The 21,009-nt window shown below is 39.7% G+C and overlaps 1 protein-coding gene across 1 annotated transcript in view; it reads right to left on the bottom strand.

Moving 5' to 3' along the window:
* Zc2hc1b (zinc finger C2HC-type containing 1B) overlaps nt 1–20,723 on the bottom strand; it is a 62,306-nt gene extending 41,583 nt beyond the window's left edge. Inside the window, exons 1-4 of the mRNA XM_055627732.1 lie at nt 20,696–20,723; nt 14,554–14,615; nt 11,772–11,891; nt 10,769–10,907 (exon numbers count right to left, since the gene is read on the bottom strand). Of these exons, the coding sequence (XP_055483707.1) occupies nt 10,769–10,907; nt 11,772–11,891; nt 14,554–14,615; nt 20,696–20,723 (349 nt within the window). The remainder of the gene's footprint in view (nt 1–10,768; nt 10,908–11,771; nt 11,892–14,553; nt 14,616–20,695) is intronic.
* Between the last annotated feature and the right edge of the window lie 286 nt (nt 20,724–21,009).

Below are 21,009 nucleotides of genomic sequence, written 5' to 3'. Positions count from 1 at the left end.
CAAGCAGTGTAACCAAGCTGCGATGAAATATGCTATTGTGAAGTACTGTTAAGTACGTAGTAAGGAATTTAATTATAAAATTTGTATTTTAGCATAAAAATCCAAAAGGAAGAAAATTAATCAAGTGTGTGATGCAAAGGGAATTATTATTTTTTTGAGGAATAATAATCCTGTAATTTTAGAGCCCACAGGGTAAGGAAAGGCAATCATGAAGCACATCTGACACGGCTTCACGTGTCAGATGTTACATGTAACTAAGTGCGTGTAAGGCAGCCATCATCATGCAGCTTCTGATGTTATAATGAAGCTGTTTCTCATCCAATGTGTGCTTTGTTCTGTGGGGATGACTGAGACGGTAAAAGGCTTATCCTGCCAGTTTGAGTGTGATCCCCAAACCCACATACATACAGCGAGCTCCTGCTCGATGAAGACTCTCAACAGAGGTGGGTGGTGTTCCAGAGGACAACACACGAGCTTATCCTCTGTCTTCCACACCCACATGCACGTCCACAGCACTCATGCATCTGCATGCCCACACAAAGACACATCACATAAAAAAAATGTTTTGTTTTCTGATACTTGTTACTAACCTGGTAGATAGATCATTGCATTAAACATATTAAGATGATACATTATTTTAAGTTGCATTTTTATTAGTATGCAGCAAAATAAAGCAATTATTATTTTCTGGTATAAGCACATGATTTGAGTTTTAAGAGGTATTTATTGCATGATTACACTGTGGCTTGTTTTCAGACTTTTTCAAGTGAAGTTTGTGGCAGGATAACTTACATAATAAAGTGAATTTATTTCAAGTGGGCAGTTCTGTAGATCTTGATAAATGCATACATTTATATAACTGTTCCAATTAAAACGTAGAGCATGTAACCCCCAAATTTTCTCATACCCCAGTTCAGACACAATTCTCCAGATGCAGCCTCAGTCAAATCAGTGATCTAGTTCCCTGATGCTATCGACATGTTTTACTCACTCTGTAATTTCGATAATGGATTATCCATCGTGCTACACGTACAATAGTACTGTTGAGCATATTTCTTTTGTACATATTTCACTGCTTGTTTTCCTTCGTGCTGGTTGATGGACATTTTCAGTTGTTCCCAGTTTATGTGATATAGATAAATGTGACTAGAAGACATTCTGGATAGATTTTAATTCTTTCCCAAAATGTCTGGAGATAGGATTGCTGAATAGGTTAAACATATGCTTAAGAAAACATAACAGAAGGACGGCATCATTTTATCCTTTCAGTCAGCAGTATATGTGACAGATAGGTGCTACACATTTCAGCTAATGGCCATGTTGTCAGGGTTCAAGTTTAGTGTTAGGCTAGATTTTTGTCAACTTGACACAAACTAGGAACATCTGAGAAAAGGAACTTTAAATGCCTGTATCAGTTTGGCCTGTAGGAAAGTCTGTGGGCAATTTTTTTTTTTTAAATTCATGATTGATATGAGAGTGGGTGATGCCACTTCTACAGGTGGTCCTGGGTTGCATAAAAAAGCAAGCTAATTGACCTGTGGGGATCAAGCCAGGTATCAGCACTCTGTGGTTCTGGTTCAGTTCCTGCCTCGGTTCCTTGTCTTGATTCCTGTCCTGACTTCTTTCAACAATGATGGACTGTGATTGGAATGTGTTAGCCAAATAAATCCTTTCCTCAAGTTTGTCCTGATTAGTATTTATTTTCAGTAATAGAATACAAAATAGAACAAAAATTACTATAAGAGACTGGGCTGTTGCTGTGACAGACCTAATGGTGTTGTTTTGGGAAGGACTGTGAAAATATTTGGAACTTTAAGCTGGAAAATTCATCGAGTGTTTAAAGTTTAGTGGCTGTTCTGTAGGAGTTTGGAAGAGAAACTCAGACAATGGACACCTGACTTGTGAAGATTCACAGGGGAGCAGACTATTGGGGCTATTGATGTGGAATGTTTGAATTAAGAATCTGTGGCTCTGGTCATCTGGAGCTAAAGAATAAGCTTGTGATTAGCAAGAGACCAGCCCCACTGAAGTGAAACATTTGCTTTACTGGCACAATTGATACTGGTTAATTAGGGCTGAGAAATCAGTTGTCATTAGGAAGAGACTAACATCACTGAGGTGAAATCTTTTGGGAAGAATTTTCTCAGGTCAGCACACAGAAGGTGTGGTCCAGAAGGGGACAAAGCTGCATCTCAAGATGGCAGCTGAACTTGGTAATGTATAAGAGTCTCCTACACGGTACTTTTTGACAGCATGGAAACTGCAGGGTTGAAGGGGAGTGTCGTGGACAGAAGCTGAGGCTTGGCACTGAGAACTCAGGAGAGGTCACTGGTGAGGGTACAACCTCACTTGCAGTGGAGACTCCAATATATTGAAGATGCTGGGGCTGCGGACTGCCACAGCAAACAGGTAGGTGTGGAGTGGAGCCTGTCTATCCCTCAAACACACTGTGTGTGCTGTGGATGGCAGAGCTAGAGAAGCGGCACTGCTCACGCCCTTTGGAGTCCAAAAGAAAATGAGTGAGTTCCAGATGTCGGACATTGAATTTTTACAGTTATATTTTGTTTTGCTTGGATCTGATTGTGATTCTGCCCTGCTTCTTTCCTCTTGGAATTATAAAGTGTGTTATTTTGAATTTTACAAGGATCCATAGTTATGAGACTGGATATTTTTTAAAAGACTGAAGTTTTACTATGTTTCATATTGTGATATAAACATGAGATTTTAGAATAAGCAAGAAAGGAAAGATTATGGATTAATAATAATGTTTTTATATGTCAAGTTGACAAGAGTTAATTGCACTGTTTTTTTCTTTTGTTTGTTTATTGTCAACTTGGTACAAGTTAGGGATATCATGAAGAGAAAATGCCTCCATCAGATTTGCCTGTAGGAAAATCTACAGGGGCATTTTCTTGATTAATGTGGGATTAACATAGTAGGGCCCAGCCCAATGTGGGTGGTCCCACCCCTGGGACAGGTAGTTCTGGATTGTAATTTTAAAAAGCAGGCGGAATGAGCCATTGGGAACAAGCTATCGAGCAGCATTTCTCTGGGGTTTCTGCTGCAGCCATGCCTCTAGCTTCCTCTGGAGCCCCTGCCCAGGCTTCCCTCAACAATCTGAAATCTGTAAGATGTAATAACCCTTTCCTCCCCGCCACATTTCCTTTGCTCATCACGTTTATCATGGCAGCAGATAGCAAACTGGAAGAGAAAGTTGTGGCATTTCATTGCAGCCTTAATTTGCACAGGAAAAATAGTGTTAAGTAAACTTTCATGTGCTTGCCAGCACTTCTCGTCTTTTTATGGCAAATTGCAAGTGTTCTTTATGCAGTCTTAACGTGAGCCTGCTGGGCCATGGTGGTGCATGCCTTTGAGACAAGTTCTCCCTTTGAAGTCCAGGCTTGAACTTGGCATCTCAGTCCTGAGTGCTGAGATTACATGCATGTGTTGCCACACCCAGTTTACCAATCTCTTTCAGCCTTAGTAATCTTTGTTGACCACATTTTATTCACCTTCTATAATTTTAATAGTTATTTTACATAGCTCAAGGATCTATTTTGAATTGTTATATAAAGTATAAGAAATTTTTTTCAAATTGATAACTAGTTTTCCCAGCAATATTTGTTAATAAGACTACTCTTTCCTTCAATTAATTATCTTGGTACTTTGTCTTGGGGTTACTACTGCTGTGATGAAACACCATGACCAAGAGTAAGTTGGGGAGAAAAGGGTTTATTTGGCTTATACTTCCACATCACTGTTCATCATCAAAGGCAATCAGGGCAAGAACTCCAACAGGGCAAGAACTTGGAGGCAGGAGTTGATGCAGAGCTGTGGAGATGCCAGTTATTTGCCTGCTCCTCACACCTTGCTCAGCTTGCTTTCTTATAGAACCCAGAACCACCAGCTCAGGTGTGGCCCTCCCACAATAGACTGACCCTTCCATATCAATTGCTAATTAAGAAAATGCATTATGAGTTGAGCATAGTGGCCCACATGTTTAATCCCAGCACTGGTGAGGCAGAGGCAGGCAGATCTCTGGGAGTTTGAGGCTAACCTGGTCTACATAGTGAGTTTTGGCACAGCTAAAACTATATGGTGAGACCCTTTCTCAGACAAAAACAACAAAAAAATGTACTACAGGCTTGTCTATAACCCAGTCTTTTGGAGGCATTTTATCAACTGACTTTCCTTTTTCTTGGGTGGCTTTAGCTTACATCAAGCTTAGCCAGAGCATACCTTAAAAGCAAACCAACCATGCTTAGGGGTGGTTCTACAGCCAGAGTCCATTTTCTTTTCAGTTGGTCTTGTAGCATCATACTGTCCTAACTGCTACACTTATCCCAAGTCCTGATACTAAGAGAGCTTAAGTCCTTTGTTTTGGATGTTTCCCTCAAAACTGGCTTGCCTATTCCAGATCCGTTCAAGTTGCACATGCTTTTAGAGTCAGCTGGTCACCGCCTACTTGGCAAAGAAGGGTTGCAGTTATTTTTATTGGAATTAAATTGAAACCATAGAGAAATGTGAGTACACTTAACATCACAACACACTACCGAGTCTCGTAGGCTATGGAAATGGTAAGTATTTCTATGAACTTTGGCCCTCTCTAACTCCTCGAAGCAGGAAACTGAAAAACTGGTTTTCAGTTTCCATTTCTGTGCATATTTTGTCAACTATATCTTTAGTGTTTAACAGTTTTTTGTTACTGTAAGTATTGTTAATTTCATATTTAACTGTTTCCGCTTCATCCACAGCAGTACAGAACATATTGGATTTGTTTTAGTTCTAGAAGCTTCCTAGAGTTGTCTGTGTTTCCTCGTTAGTGACGAAGTTTGTGATTCAGATAACTTTACTTCTAAAGCTCAGTCGTCATGTTATATATTACATATGTGTGTATGCTATATCATCATATGTTGATTTTTGTCTTATTGCACTGGGTAGTATTTCCAGCATGTTTACCAGAAATGGACAGAATGGACATTCTTTCTTTTTCCCCCTCTGAGCTTAGTTGGAAAGTGTTCAGTTTGTCACCACTGAATATGATGAGAAATGGAGATTTGTCAAGGATTCCCTTTGTGGGAGAAATTATCTCTTATTTTCCTATTGCTGAGAGAGTCTTTTTTTTTTTGTTTTTAATATGTACAGTGTTACATACTGTAAACCATTTTTGCTCTTTTGAGGTGATCAAATGCTTTAAAAATATTTTATGAATACAATAAATTACATTTATTATTTTCCTTCTATTTAATTTGTGTTTAATTTGCTTTTATTTTAACTTGAGAAGCAAAACTTTATCATCATATATAAGACCCCCATATATTTGATGTTTTTGTTATCATTCACTTAAAATATTTTCTAATTCAATGTGTGATTTGTTCTTAGATTCATGGGCTGTTTAGAAATCACTTGCTAGTTCTAAATACTTGGAATTTTTTTCAGATATATTTTTTCATTTCTATTTTAATTTTATTATGGTCAGAGAATATATTTTCTGTAGGATTGCAATTCTTCCAAGATTTCTGAAGTCGACGTTACAGTCCTGGATATAGTGCTCCCTGTGTATTTGAAAGCACTGTGGATTCTGCTCTGCCTGAGTTCCCTGGCAGGTTAGCTGATATAGCTGCTCAGATTTTCTGTAGCTCTACTGATTTTCCTGTGGGTCTGTTTGTTAGTTTGTTGTTACAAAGCACCTGAACATAATAAAACTGTGATTTGTCTCCTTCCAGTTTACCAGGCTTTGTTTCACATTCTTGGAAGCACATGCACATAGTTTTTATTATTTTATTTTATTTTTTATTTTATTTATGACTGTGTCTTTTGAATTATCTCTGTTAACACTTACCTTGAAGTTTGTTTTGCCTGTTGCTAAGCAGGCTATTCTGGTTCTATGGTTATTGCTTGCCTCTTTCTCCATGCCTTCGGTTTTTGTCCTTAAAGTGTGTTTCTTGTAAAAAGCATACTGTTGGCTCTTGCTTTATTACCTAGCTTGACAGTGTCTGTCTTTCATCAGAATAGAATATGCCATTAATATGCAATTTTCCAACCTGCACATTGCTATTTGTCTTTTTCCTATATGTTTTCTGCTCCCAACCCCATTTTTCATACCTGATAAAGTCTACCAGGTATACCTTTGTATTTTTGAATGATTCCTGTAGCAAACCCCAATGTATTTTTTTTACATGATATTACATCTATTCTTGTGTAAAAACCTGGAAAATATATCTAATTTCCCCATTCAACTTTGTGCCATTGTGTCACACATTTCATTTCACGTGTCAAAATCCTCCCAAGAATGCCATTATTTTTGCTTGAAACAGTGACGTAAAAACAGTGGTGGCACTGTACTCAGTGGAGACAAGATGAGAACACCCAACCTTGCCACCCATATTTAACAGTATTGAAAGTACTAGACAGAATTTAGGCATGAAAGGGAAAAAAAAGACATATAAGAAGAAAAGGGAGAATAACATCTGTTTGCAGGTGACATTTATGCAGAATGCTAATGAGTCCGCAGAAGCAGGGCTAGCCCAAGTAAATCAATCCAGCAAAGTTACAGGATACATATTTGATATATCAAAACTAAGCTACATTTTTATATGCAAACAATGAATCATGAATAAAGCAAAAATTTCCATTTTCTATAAAATTAAAATGGATATAAAAACAATATGAATAAATTTAAGTGAGAAAGCGAAAGATTTTACACAGAAAAATGGTGAAAGAAGGAAACATAGATAAATATAAAGTCATTTTGTGTGTGTGTCCACACACTGGAAAACAATATTGTTAAAAAAAACAATACTAACCAAAGTCATCTACAGGTTTAGTGAAATTCCTGTTAAAATTCCAAAGTAGATTCAAAATACTATTTCTTTAATTTTTTCTGTGTACATGTATATGGCTGGTGGTTTGAATAAGAATGGCCCCTATAGGTTCAGACATTTGAATGCTTGGTTTTCTGTAGATAAAATTGTCTGGGAAAAAATAGGAAGTGTGGCCTTGTTACAGGAGTGTGTTGCTGGGGGTTGGCTTTGAGGTTTCAAAAGCCCATGCCATTCCCAATTATCTTTCTTTCCTCATGTTTGTGGGTTACTATATAAGCTCTCAGCTATTATTCCAGTGTCATGCCTGCCTAATTGCTGCCCTGCTCCCTGTCTTGATGGTCATGGACTCTAACTCTGAAACTGTAAGCACCAATAAACTCTTTCTTCCTTAAATTGCCTTGTTCTTATCTTATCATAATAGAACATAACCAAGACAGTCTGCCTGTCTGTGTGCATCATGTGAGGGCAGGAGCCTGTGGAGGTTAGAAGAAGGCATCTAGAATTGGAGCTAGAGAGTATCATGAGCCACCGTGTAGGTGCTGGGTACTGAACCTGGGTGCTCTGCAAGAACAATAAGCCCCCTTATCTGCTGAGCCATCTCTTCAGCCCCCAAAGTCACATTTTTGTAGAAATAGGGGGAAAAATACTAAAATTTATCTGAAATGTCAGAGGGCCCCAAACATCCCAAACAACTTTCTCTATATGGAACCTTCACAGTTTTTTTTTTTTTCCAAGACTTACTTTAATCCTATGGTAATCAAAATCGAGTTGTCCTGGCATAAGGACAGATAGAGATGAGTGGCACAGAACAGAGAGATTGATCTTTCAAATTACAGTTACTTGACTTTAAAAACTTTTAAGATGCTTTGTTTGTGTGTATGTGTCTGTGTGTGGGAGCATGTGAGAGTCTCCTTCTACCACAGGAGTCCTAGAGATAGAATAAAGTTGTCAAGCTTATCAGCAAGTGCCACTTTGCTGGGCCCTACATTACTTTTCATAAGATTAATGATACTGTGTAAGAATGGAGGAATGGCCTTTTTAAAATTTTATTTATTTTTTTATTGCTGTAAATTCATTGTACAAAGTGTTAGGTTTCATGATAACATTTTTGACCAATTGTATCAAGGTTCTCAACCTTCTAATTCTGTGACACAGTTCTATATTAATGCTTTAATATAATTCCTCATGTTGTGGGTGACTCTCAACCATGAAATAATTTTTGTTGCTCCTTTATAACTGTAATTTTGCTACTGTTATGAATTGTAATGTAAATATCTGACATCTGATGTGCTACCCTCAAAACTGTCATAACCCACAGGTTGAGAACCACTGACGCATGTCCTATATGCTCCCCACATTTGCTTCTTGTCACCCTCATGGATGGTCTTTTCAACAAATGGAGCTGAGCAAACTGGCTATCAGTGTGCAAAGGAGTAAGACTGAAGCCTAACCTTTTCCTTACACACAAATGTTAACTTGAAATAGACCAGCCACCTAACAAATAAATCCTAGAACTTTAGAATAAGTAACACAAAGAGCTAGGCAGGCTAGTGCATGGCAGTCATCCCAACAAGTGGGAGGTGGAGGGAGGAAGATCAAGAACCCAGAGCCATCCTTCACCACACAGCAAACTGAGGTCAGTCTGAGCTACATGAGGTCGTTTCCCTAAACCAAAACATCTTCAGGGGATAAATGTTGGCAATATATATTGGCAGTGATATTTTTTGGCTATAACATGAAAAAGTATAGAGAACAAAAGAAAAAGTAGTACAAAATTTAAAATTTTGTGCTTTAACTAAAGGCTATTAGTACAATCCAAAGGCAATACACAACAGAAGAAAAAAATATTTGCAACTTCCACATTGGACAAGAGATTAAAATTAATCTAACTGAGCATGATGCTCTAACCTCCAACTTATAGAAAGATGGGTTAGAGAGACAAGTTAAACATTAATCTGACTGAACAAGCAGACAAACACAGAACAGTATTATAAAAGTTAAATGGTTGGGCAAAGGTGTAGCAGAAAATTGAGAAATGTCTGGAAAGACAACAGAAAGCAACGTTTGAACTTTAATTAGATTCTGGATTCTGGCTGGGTGGGGGTGTGGGTAAAACCTTTAAAAACATTCTTCAAATAACTTGGAAAACATGAGCCTGTGTTTTTGCTTAAGCGATGAATTACTGGTATGGCCAAGGATAAAGTATTGATATCTAAAACTTCATTTTTAAAGACTTCTTCCAGGGTCATTACAATGGCTCCATGAGCAAAGGTGCCGGCACCAAGCACCAAGCCTGGCAACCTGGTTTGATCTTTTGAACCCTCAACAGTGGAAAGAAATGACTTCTATAAGTTGTCCTCTGATCTTCAAGTGTGTGTGTGTTATATATCTTCAAGTTATATTGGTATGTGACCCAATATAACACAGAGAGACAGACAGACAGACAGGGGGAGAGGGAGGTAGGCAGACACAGACAGAGACACACAGAGATCAAGACAGAGAAAGAGAGATACAGACAGCACAGCATAGCACAGACAGACAGCGACAGAGAGGCAGAATCCTTAGACTTCAGAAGGTTTGAAAATGATTATTGTCCTATTCTGTCCTCTTTCTTATAAAAGATATCATCCACTAAGATATCCAAGTAGGCTTCATCCCAGGCATGCAGGGGTGGTTCAATATACGGAAATCCATTAATGTGATCCACCACATAAACAAACTGAAGGAGAAAAACCACATGATCATCTCCTTAGATGCTGAAAAGGCATTTGATGAAATCCAACATCAATTCCTGTTTAAAGTCTTGGAGAGATCAGGGATACATGGCACATACCTGAACATAGTAAAGGCAATATACAGCAAGCCTATAGCCAACATCAAACTCAATGGAGAGAAATTTAAATCAATCACACTGAAATCAGGGACAAGGCAAGGCTGCCCACTCTCTCCATATCTCTTCAACATTGTTTTTTTTTTAATTTTATTTTTCTTTTTAGTTACGTTTTGTTAACTGTGTCCCAGCTGTATCCCGCTCCCTCATTCCCTCCCCAACCCCACACTCCCTCCCTGGTCTCCTCCCTGCCCCTTTCCAAGTCCACTGATAGGGGAGGACCTCCTCCCCTTTCATTTGACCCTGTTTTATCATTGTTCTTGAAGTCCTTCCTAGAGCAATAAGACAGTTGAAGGAGATCAAGGGGATACAAATTGGAAAGGAAGAAGTCCAAGTATCACTATTTGCAGATGATATGATAGTATACCTGAGTGACCCCAAAAACTCTACCAGGGAACTCCTACAGCTGATTAACACCTTCAGCAAAGTGGCTGGATACAAAATTAACTCAAAAAAATCAGTAGCCCTCCTGTATACAAAAGACAAAAGGGCCGAGAAAGAAATTAGGGAAACAACACCCTTCATAATAGCCACAAATGACATAAAAGGGAAACAACACCCTTCACAATAGCCATAAATGACATAAAAGGGAAACAACACCCTTCACAATAGCCACAAATGACATAAAGTACCTTGGTGTGAACCTAACCAAGCAAGTCAAAGACTTGTATGAAAACTTTCAAAACACAAAGCTTGGGTAAGAAAGCTGTGAAGCCATTTAAACTGTGCATAACTCTGTAAGATCAGCACTGGCAAACAAAGGTTGCTGATCCTAGGAGTCAGTGTACAGTTTCCAGTTTCTCAGCCACAGTGCAAATGATGTGTCCGTAGGTATGTGCCGAGCCTGCCAGGTGTGATGATGTCTCCTGATGGAGTGTCACGGTGGAGCAGACAGCAGGGAACACACAAGCTTTGTGGACTGGAAGAAAGGGGAATAGGTGCTGCATGGATTTACTTGTATGATGGGTAAAATTACACCTTCGTCACTATTACTGTCATTTTATATGGCTAAAAGTCAATCCTGAACTCAAAAGCAAGCCAAGCGGCCACACACCTGGGTTGATGGTTGGAGGGGGAGGAGGTGGAAGGGACCAGCCTTCTTTAATGGCTAGAGTGCATTCTTTTGCCAATCGGATAGCATTGATGAACTCATTATGTTGCTGTCTCCAGTTAGATTTCCTCACGGGCTGAGCCTGTAAAAAACAAAACCAAAGTAACATCTACTAGCCTAGACTACATACCAATCAACTGATTTTTTTTTTTTTAAATAACTAGGTTTTGAATTATAGCAAATGGGACCATCTAAGTTCTAGAGACAGAAAAATCTCCCCCCCCTAAAAAAAGCTACAGCTATAACATTCACAAGTTACAACAGTGACAAAAGAACATAAAATAAAAATCAAAGAAAAAAATAAAACCATAGAACTTTAGAAAAAAAAAAACAGGTGCAAGATTAAAGGTTGCTTTTTTAAAATTATGTTTGAAAATTGAATTTTTATTTATTTACTTTTGGGTGTGGCTACGTATAGACCACAGCACTAGTGGCAGAAGACAGCTCTCAGGGTCAGCTCTCTCCTTCCAGCGCATGGCTGCCTGGGGCTGAACTCAGTAGGTCTGCTTGGTGGTGGCTATCTTGCTAGTCCAGTTGGTGACTTTCTTACTGGTATGGTGCACACCTGCAGTCTCACTACTGAGGAAGTTGAGGCAGAAGGATCATGAACTTAAAGCTAGCTAGGCCATGTAGTCAGTTCATGGCCAGCTTCAACTATCTAGAGAAACCTTATCTGGGGCGGGGGGGGGGGGAGAACTTTTTTCCCAGGTCACTTTCTAGACTGAAAGGCATTCTATGAAAATGTAAACAGGATTCTTTTTACTACATCTGGAAAGGATCTAAAATTTGTTTTAAAAATCTAAGTAAGATTATACAGAAAACAGTAAAGGTGGATTATATCGAAATGCCATTACACTGCCTTATCAAGCAAAAATGAAAACAGAGAGCCAAGCAACCAGCTTAAATGTACTTTCTATAATGATAAATAAAGGAATGGTTGGCATACCTTGGACTGAGGAGGCATACTCACGGTGGGAATGTCAGTTCCCTGTAATCTCTGCTTCAAGGAATCGAAGGGTTTGCGTTTTTTGTTGAATATCTTTTTATATATGGGTCCATGTCTTTCCTAGATAAGGAAGGGTAGAAACTTGATTTGGAAAATGTACTGTCACCAAGTTTTAATGACTACATTCTTAGCCCCCAGGACAGGGACTGGTTAGTGTCTAGAGAATTTAGTCTATTCTCTTAACTCTAGACCACAGTGGGGCAAATCCATCAGCTCTCTCAGCCCTGTCGGGTAGCTCAATACTGTGCTTAGAAAAAGTCAGGAGGTGCTTTACAGTTTCCTATACTTTTGGAACCTCCCAGAGGTGAGGTCTAAACTGGGAATAGTGGTGCAGGCCTCTGTTTTAGTACTAGGGAGGCAGGGGAGTAGGGTTGTGAGCATAAGGCAGTCTGGGATACAAGTGATCCTGTCTCAAAAACAGAACAGCAAAGCAAATGAAATCTCACTGTGAGGATCTTTGTTCATCAGGGATGTATCTTTTCAAGGAACTGTGACACTAATGACCCTTCTAATTTTCTTCTGCTTACTGCTTATGAATGAGAACGTTTAGCCTCCTTTTTGTCTTCACTGCTGAAACATAGGACCAAAGCAGTTGGGCTAACTGCTCATGAAATGGCAGCTCTAAAACCAAGACAGAATTAATCCTTTCTGTTTATGTTGTGATTATCTCAGGTATTTTGTTATAGTGACAGAAAGTTAACACAATAGTTAGTGTTTTACTTTAAATTTGATTTTACACCTCAAAAGCTAAAAGTTAGGTTATATGCTCTTTATTCCAGCCAGTAATCTATTAAATACTCAACATTTCCAACAGAAAAAAAAAAAAAGAAAAAAGGGAAACATAGACCTCTGCTTGGTACCTCCTTAATAAAGTATGGTGCTCTGAATAAGAAATGTCACCCATAGACATATGCATTTGAATACTTGGTTCCCACCTGGGGACATTGTGTGAGGATCTTACGGAATCCTTTAGAGATGGAGCCTTGCAGAAAGTCTATTTCTAAGGGCTGACCTATTTCCTGTTCATTTTCCTGCTTCCTCTATGTAGATAAAATGTGACTGGCCAGCTTCCTGTTCCTGTTGTCATACCTTGCCTACCATGCCATGTCTTCTTGGCCATCATGGGTTCTCTCTGACTGATACCATAAGCCAAAAAAATCCCCTTTCTTCCTTAATTGCCTATCGTCAGAGTGTTTCATCCCAGCACCAGACAATGACCTAATGCAGTTGGTTACCATGCCTTTAGGGCACACATACACATCTTTGTCCTTTTACACAAGACCTACCATTTACAAAGTCGCTTTGTTTAGATCTCCAAAATGCAGGTTCTATAAAAATCTGTGTTCCTGCAAGTCATCCACGTTAGACTACAGGAGAAGTTGGCAGACCATGTGTGTGAGTGTTCTATCTAGGGGTGAGACTCAAGGGTGTGCAAAGCATCCGTGACATCTAGTGACCTCTATCCAACGGCACCACCTGGCTCTCAGCACCTCTTAGGGGCACAGTTCCTAGCCGGCAAAGGTAACAGTGTGCTGGGAGATACGGGTAGACACTGGGCTGCAACAGGCCTGGATGAGCTCACTGGTAGCCTTAGGAGCTCTGAGCACAGTTTTTTGTTGTTGTTGTTTTGTTTTTGTTTGTTTGTTTGTTTTCTTAGTTAGGGTTTTTATTGCTGAGATGAAACATCATGACCAAAAAGCAAGTTGGGGAAGACAGGGTTCATTTGGCTTACACTTCCAGATCACAGTCCATCACTAGAGCAAGTTGACACAGGAATTCAAACAGGGATGGAATCTGGAGACAGGAGTTGATGCAAAGGCCATTGAAGAGTGCTTCTTATTCTCTTGTTTCCCATGCCCTGCCTCTGAGCACAGTTTATCCAGAGGCAAACATTACTTTGTTTCTAAAATTTCCCAGAAAAACAAAAACTGCAACCTCATTTTGGAGGTACCTTGTCATTTAAACCCTAAATCCTGCAAGTTCAATATAGTATTCCATGATCTAAAATATCCAAATGATTTCACTATCATCCTAAGAGTTTCTTTTTAAACACGTATCTTTTTTGGCCACCTCCTTACAATGTTAGGGTGGACTGTCTGTTTATAGCCCTTCCTGTCCCTCAAGTTTGAAATAATCCAAACTTTTATTCAACTTTAAAGCCTGGGAACTCAAAATGTAGTTAGTTCATATCTGGAAAATTAGATCTTGGAGCAGGCTTGTATCCATGCATTATCTGTTCTAATGGTATAAAACCCCCTTGAAATCAGAGTTCCGTGTACGTGGCAAGGCAGAAAACAGGAAGGTTACAGGACTTGTCAGAATTAGTGACAAATTTGCAGCTATGAGCCAAGTTTCCAGATGCCTGAAATTCAATGCTCATTCCTCTCCACCAGCTAATTTCCCTGGTGTTTTGGCCTTGAAATTTGAATTTTTGATGCTTAAAGAAAAGGCGGAAGAGACAAAACCTCTCAAGGGATAATTGTTTGTGCCAAGACCATTCCATCTGGCATGCTTTCAGGGAGACCATAGTTAATACGGTCACTTTTGAACGTGGCATAACCAGCTTGCCCCAGTGTCCTCCAGGCCTGGAAGCCAGAGGTTACAGACTCCTCCTCCCACCCCCTCCACATCTGTCTTTAATCTTGGCACCGTTGCCTCCTCACTGACTTGACAGTTCATTTAACTCCAATGAAACACATCTACAAAACGTCTTTATGTTTACCAGAACATCTGTTGCAAACCATCTCCCACAGACTTCACAGGGAAATAACTTCTGATTGCCATCTGCAGGAGATTCAAGAGCACATTATGTTAAGTTTCATGCAATTGCTTGGCTGAGGAAAGATGAGTGGCTGCAGGTGACCTCAGTCGCCTGACAGCCTTGCAGTTGTCCATCCCCCACCACCTGCTTCCTCCTCCTCAGAAGAGCCATTGCAATCCCACAAGTTTTCTTTTCCTAACAGAAAGTTCTCACCTCACCAAACAAGGAAATTACACAAACTTGAGGCAACCGGAGTGTAATTATTTGCTTTAGTAGGTAAATGAGGTGCTGAGAGCCATGTATTAGACATAACTAGAGTTAACATATTAGCATAAAGTCACAAATTATCTGATGGTAATGTCTTTGGGTTTCTGCTTAGACTGAACATAGACTGTCAGTGATGTCTCAAGGAAACCTGATCCATGTCTGGAGAGTGCTCTGGAAGGGGCTGGAGGGCTGGCTCAGTGGGTAATGGGCTGGCTGTGCAAGCGTGAACACCTGAGCTAGGGCCCCAGCATTCAGGTAAATGCTGGCATCATGGCCTACATCTGTAACTCCAGCACTGAAAGGAGCTAGATAGGCAGATCCTGGGGTCTCCCTGGCTGGCCCAGTCAATGACTGAGACCCAGGTTCATGTGAGAGTCCCCAAAACTAAAATGAAGAACAATTAAGACACTTGATATCAAATCTGACCTCCCTGCCACACGCATGCACTAGCATGAGCATAAACACACACACTAAAACACACACACCTTAAAAATAAAAAAATGAAGTACTACTTGAGGATATAAATCAAACAAAAATTGAATTTCTAGCACAGGACAAAAGATCTTGCAAGAAATAATTAAATATACTGAAAGAAACCCATACATGGGTCCGATACAGAAAAATGTCAGAAAATGGGAAGAGCTGTTGCTAGCTTAGAAAATAAATTACTTAGAAGATAAAGAAGTTAGAGAAAAGTAAAATATTATGGACTTCTAAGATTTCACATTTTAGTACTTATTTTTGCTTTGTTGGAATTTGTGTATATAAAGATTTTTTTTAAAGGTTCAAGTCTAAGCATGGGGATTTCATACTGAAACAAAAATATGGCTTTTACTCCACAGACAAAAGGGGCCATCAGTGCCATGGAGGTCCTCCAGGGAACCTGCGCAGGGCCGTGGAGGTCTCACATGACATACTTGAAGATGGACAGGGGTATGTTAATTTGAAAACTGGGATGGAAACTTAATCAAAAAGGGAAGGAGACAGATGTATCGAAGAACCTTCAACATGACTAGAGTTTTTGGGGGTGAGGAAGTGACAGAAAGATGAATACTTGGGGAAATGCTAAGTTTGCAGGCAGGAAGCCTGAGGAGATAGTGGGGCTGTGGATAGAAACAGGGAGTTGAAAAAAAATTCATTTTAGGAAGAAAAATGACCACACTCTTGGAAATACTTAGTTCAATAGAGTTGTCCATCCAGCAGAATGGAAAGGAGGGAGGGTCAGGGTGAGGGATGCAGATGTAGGGGAATGAGGTAAAGCAGGACATTGCCAGGGAAGAAGTTGTGGAAAAAGCAGCGAAGAGAAGAAGAGAAGATCCTTAGGGAAACTTCCACTTAAGGCCAAAAAAATGATGGTGATGAGCCAGGAGAAGCAGAGGACAGGGCCACAGAAACCAACAGGGGAACCATGTGAAAAAGGGGAGATCTGCTTAACAGGAAGCAGATGGCAGGCTGTGCAGACGTTGTTGATTTAAAAAATTTCTTCACAGGTCTGATAATTGGTATTGTGTTTTCAGCATAGGTCATCCACCTCAGCCCACAGAAACACTTTCCCTCCTGTCCTTTTGGCAAAACTCCATATTAAAAAATAAAAATTTCAGCAAAGTTAGCGTTCCCACACTTGTTAATGAGTACTGCTTGATTCGAAACTGTCATTTTTCTCTAACATTATTGAAGGTTCTCTCCTTTTCTCTTCATGTCTTTTCTAGGCTATTTCATGGGCTCTTCACAGCAGCCTTGTAAGACAGGGCTCATGCCATTTTAACAGAGAAAAAGGAGGCTGAGAGTTAAGGGACTTATCTTAGTCCACAAATTGCAAGTGGTAACACTGAGATTTGAACCCAAGTCTCTGTCTCTACAAGGATTAAGACAGAACTTCAATGATAGGTTTATGATATCCCGCTAGCCTGAAAACCTCCAGAAGACCAAAGATCTTTGGTTTACATAAGTGAGTTTTAATGAATTCAAAGAATTTAAAATAACAGATATGATCCAATTAAAAACTTGGGTATGAGCCAGTCATGGTGGTGAATGCCTTTAAGCCCAGCATTCAGGAGGCAGAGACAGGTGGATCTTTGTGAATTCTAGGCTAGCCTGGTCTACTAAGCAAGTCTAGGATGGCCAGGGCTATACAAAGAAACCATATCTCAAAAAACAAAGTCCTAAACCAAAACAACAACAAAAAACTAAGAGATGGATAGACCACCCCCTTCTAAATGACATTCAAGTCAGAAGCTTGTCTATAAGGAATGAAGAGAGTATCTGCCACAACAGCTGAGTCACATAAAGTTCAAGGTCTATAGTGTCACCTACTCTGTACTGACTCAAACAGAAGATTCGATCACCACAACCTTAAAATAACACTTTGAAACAAGCAAAATGCCCTTCGGTTGATAAGAGGCTAAATGAACTGTGGTGTACCCATACCTTGGAACACTACACAGCAATAAAAAAAAAAAAAAAAAAAGGAATACTATTGACCCATGCAACAGCTTGAAAGGATCTCAGTGCTGAGTGAGATAAAGCCAAGTTACATGCTACATAGCTCCATTTGTAAAACATCCTCAAAAGCCAAATGACAGGGATGGGAGAACACTAGATTGTCAAGCTGTAGGAATGGTTGGTGGCAGAGGAAGCTGAATGTGAGATGGAGAGAACACTCTCCCTTTGTGTGATGGGGCACAGAGCTAAGAACACACATTATACAAGGACATTTGCCAGCTTGGATGTTGTAGTATAGCTGTTCAAGAAACTTGAAGGAAAGCTGGGTTAAGGGTGAAAGAAAGCTCTTAGCTGTACTGTCACTTTTTGCAATACTATGTATATTTCGTGAAAATGAAACATTTAAGAAAACAGGAGTGAGCAAACTGTGGTCTGTGACTCACACCGGAGACTGCATGTTTTTAAAAATAAAGTGTTATTGGAGTACCCCCCCCCCACACACACACACTCATTTACTCGTATTTATTGTTGCTTTCACACTTTCTGCAGCTGTGCAGAGGTCACATGACCTGGAAAGAAAAAAAAAAGCATACTATAGGAAGCAGAAGCAGGTGGATCTCTGTGAGTTTGAGGTCAGCCTGGTCTACAAAGTGAGTGAATTCCAGGACAGCCAAGGCTAAACAGAGAAACCCTGTCTCAAAAAACAAAGCAAAACAAACAAACAAACAAACAAGCACACTATGTGGCTCCGCATAGGATGTGGGCTGCTGACTAATGAATGAGAATATACCAATTAAAAAGAGCAGGTGCAATGGCTCACACTGTAATGCCCACACTAGGAGGCAGGAGGACTGCCTTGAGCTCAGCTTTAACCTAGATTACAGAGACTCATAAAAGCAGAAGCAGCCAGGTGTGGTTGCACACACCTAAAGAGGCAGAGGTAGGAGTCTGAAGCCACCCTAGTCTTACAGAGTAAGTTCTAGGACAACCAGAGCTACAGAGAGAAATCCTTTCTAGAAAACAACAACAACAAAAACAAACAAACAAACAAACAAAAAATAACCAACCAACCAGTCTCCCCCAACCAAAAAATCTTGAAACCAAGTCAATCAAAAGATTTGTGCATAACATGTTGATGGTTTTATTTAGAACAAATACAAAGTAACTACATCTGGATGGTAAGAATAAAAATGATAAGCATTCTTTAGTTTCCTGCATTTTTTTCCTCTTCCTTTCCTTCTATCTTTACAAACATGCATCACTATTCTAAACATCAGAACCATTTGGGGCTAGCCCTGCAGTTCTGCACTGACATGGAGGTGGAGGTAGGTCTTAGAGAGCTCAGCTACAGGAACACAAGTGAAGCACGCAGCTTGTAAGCAGGAGTCCTCAAAGGCCTGGTGAAGGCTTCCAGGAGTCACTCAGCACCTCCCTCGCTGATATCTGCACACAGGTGCACACACTCTGAAAGCTGAAGTCAGACCTAGGGGCTGTTTAGGTCATCTCTAAGGCATCTCAACTATTAGATGCAAATGCTGCCTTCACAGAGGTAGGTTCCTGCTTCTAGTTGTTCAAAGATAAGGAAGTTGTGCTTAGTGGTATCATATAAATGGTTTAAAGAAAAAGTAAATGTTTAGTGTAATGGACTGGGCAGCTTATAAATGAGTAAGAGGAAAAAGAAATTCAGAATGGATCCTGAGGCCACTTACCTCAGTGTTCTATTATTTGCATAACAGGTATGTATTTGCAAATTACATATTTTACCATGTTCCACAACTAATTTTCAAAACACTGGGAATCCTTATCTTCTGCCCTCTAAGTAGATCAAACAGGCACATTAAAGCAAACCACTGTCAACACATAAAAACAAAAACAATACTGTGTGGCTAGGGGCTAGGGATCAGAGCTGCTTTCAACTGAGGCGATGTGATGATATCACAATGCAGGTTGTACCTAACCACAATATCTATAGAGTACATCAAAAGAGCATGCAAAAATGGCTTCACCAGCAGTGAAGACACACGCAATTATAATACTACCAAAGTGTCTAAAAAGAAGGCTTTGAAATCAAGCCAGGACAATGCTCAAACAAGTCTAAACTCAGTATGCATGGCCAGTGACATGGCTTGAGTGGTTGATATAAAAGATCCATGACCTGAGTTCAATTCTGGAATCCACATGAAGGTGGAAGGAGAGAACCAATTCCACAAAGCTCTCCTTTGACTTCCACATGCACCATGGCTTGCACATCTACACGTACAATAAAACAGAACAAAACCTCATAATGCCTACTTGGGGCCCTTTCTCCTTGTTAACCCCTGTCACTCTACCACTGAATCCCAAAGTTTAAGCCGTTCTTTTATGAAGTGTTTTACCCTGTACCCATCCATACATATGCCACTTAAGACTATTTACTGAATTCCAGCGACTAGCTTGGGCAAGAGGGTAAAGTGGTAAAGCAAAGTTTTGCCCTCCAACTTTTCTCTCATCAGAGGAGCCTGAGAAACTGTCATGTATGACAGTGTTACAGAGAACCCAGTGCAGGGGAAGAAGTGTTAGTGAAAACAAAGGTTACGACGAGCGCCAACCTCGAGAAAGGTTTATCTGAAGACTTCAGGGGAACAGGTCCTCATCACAAGTGGGGTTCACAGTGATGGCATCAGCACTTGTCTGTGCTGCTGAATTTTTTTTTTTTTACTTTTTTATTTTTAACTCTTAGTTCTTAAAGGCAAAATCCCTCTATCTCTGTGAGCTCCTATCGGTCAGCAGAGCTGGTGTATTCAGGTCTCATCAGCTTACAGAGGGGTGAAAACTGAGTATTTGAGTGTGTGTGATTCCAGGTCTGGTGTGTGTAGGAGAATAAAACATCAGGAAATTCATTCAAGACACTACAAAATTGTTCTCCAGAATGGAATTAACAATCTTTAAGCTAAATTAATCAGCCTCCATAGCAATATGCTAAAGACTTGACACTGAGTTGTATTCTTTTATTTACAAAATAGATGAATTTGAATAGGACCAGGGCACAGTGACATCCTGTGCCCAGGACTCTCCATGCTTTGGAGATTTTTCTGTTGAGATGGTCAACATTATAATGGCCCATCTCTTTAGAATCTATATTTCCAGAATTGATATAAAACAGCAAATAACTCCGCTTCTGCTGGCTAGCATTAGAACACAGTCAGCATCTTACCCTTCCTCATGACAAACTATGCATTTTTATTTTTTATTTTTGGTTGTTATAAGTGTTAACAGAAGTAAATCATTGTTGTTCAGAACTCTAAAAGAAATACAGTAATTTGGATTTAACTGAATAAACCTTTGAACAAGCTTTGGAAAGACACAATAAACAGGTGGTGACACTTATAAAAATCAAGCATCGAGTGTAGCTCACCTGCCACAACTGACTGTGCCTCAGTCATTTTGTTCCCCACTCTGACCAACAGTGTTCACACTGGTCAGGGGCAAATGAGCAAAGGCCAGTAAGAAGTCACAGCTTACCAAATAATGAATATTATGATGGAGTCACTGCCTAAACCTTGAATCAGTCTCTAGATGTCAAAACAAGAACATCTCATCAAAACCTGGAAACTTTTGAGTTTGTATTTTAATAAACTGTGATGGTTCCAAACATTAAACAATGTTGGAAAGAGAAACTTTCTAAGTTACAGTGAAGTAAGTGTTCTTGATTACTCCAGCTATGCTGTT

The sequence above is a fragment of the Psammomys obesus genome, unplaced genomic scaffold, assembly GCF_907164565.1.
Source record: "Psammomys obesus unplaced genomic scaffold, mPsaObe1.curated_primary_1811, whole genome shotgun sequence".
Lineage (NCBI taxonomy): Eukaryota > Metazoa > Chordata > Mammalia > Rodentia > Muridae > Psammomys > Psammomys obesus.
Note: the sequence above shows the minus strand (reverse complement) of the source record. Positions and strands in the feature narration are given on the sequence as shown.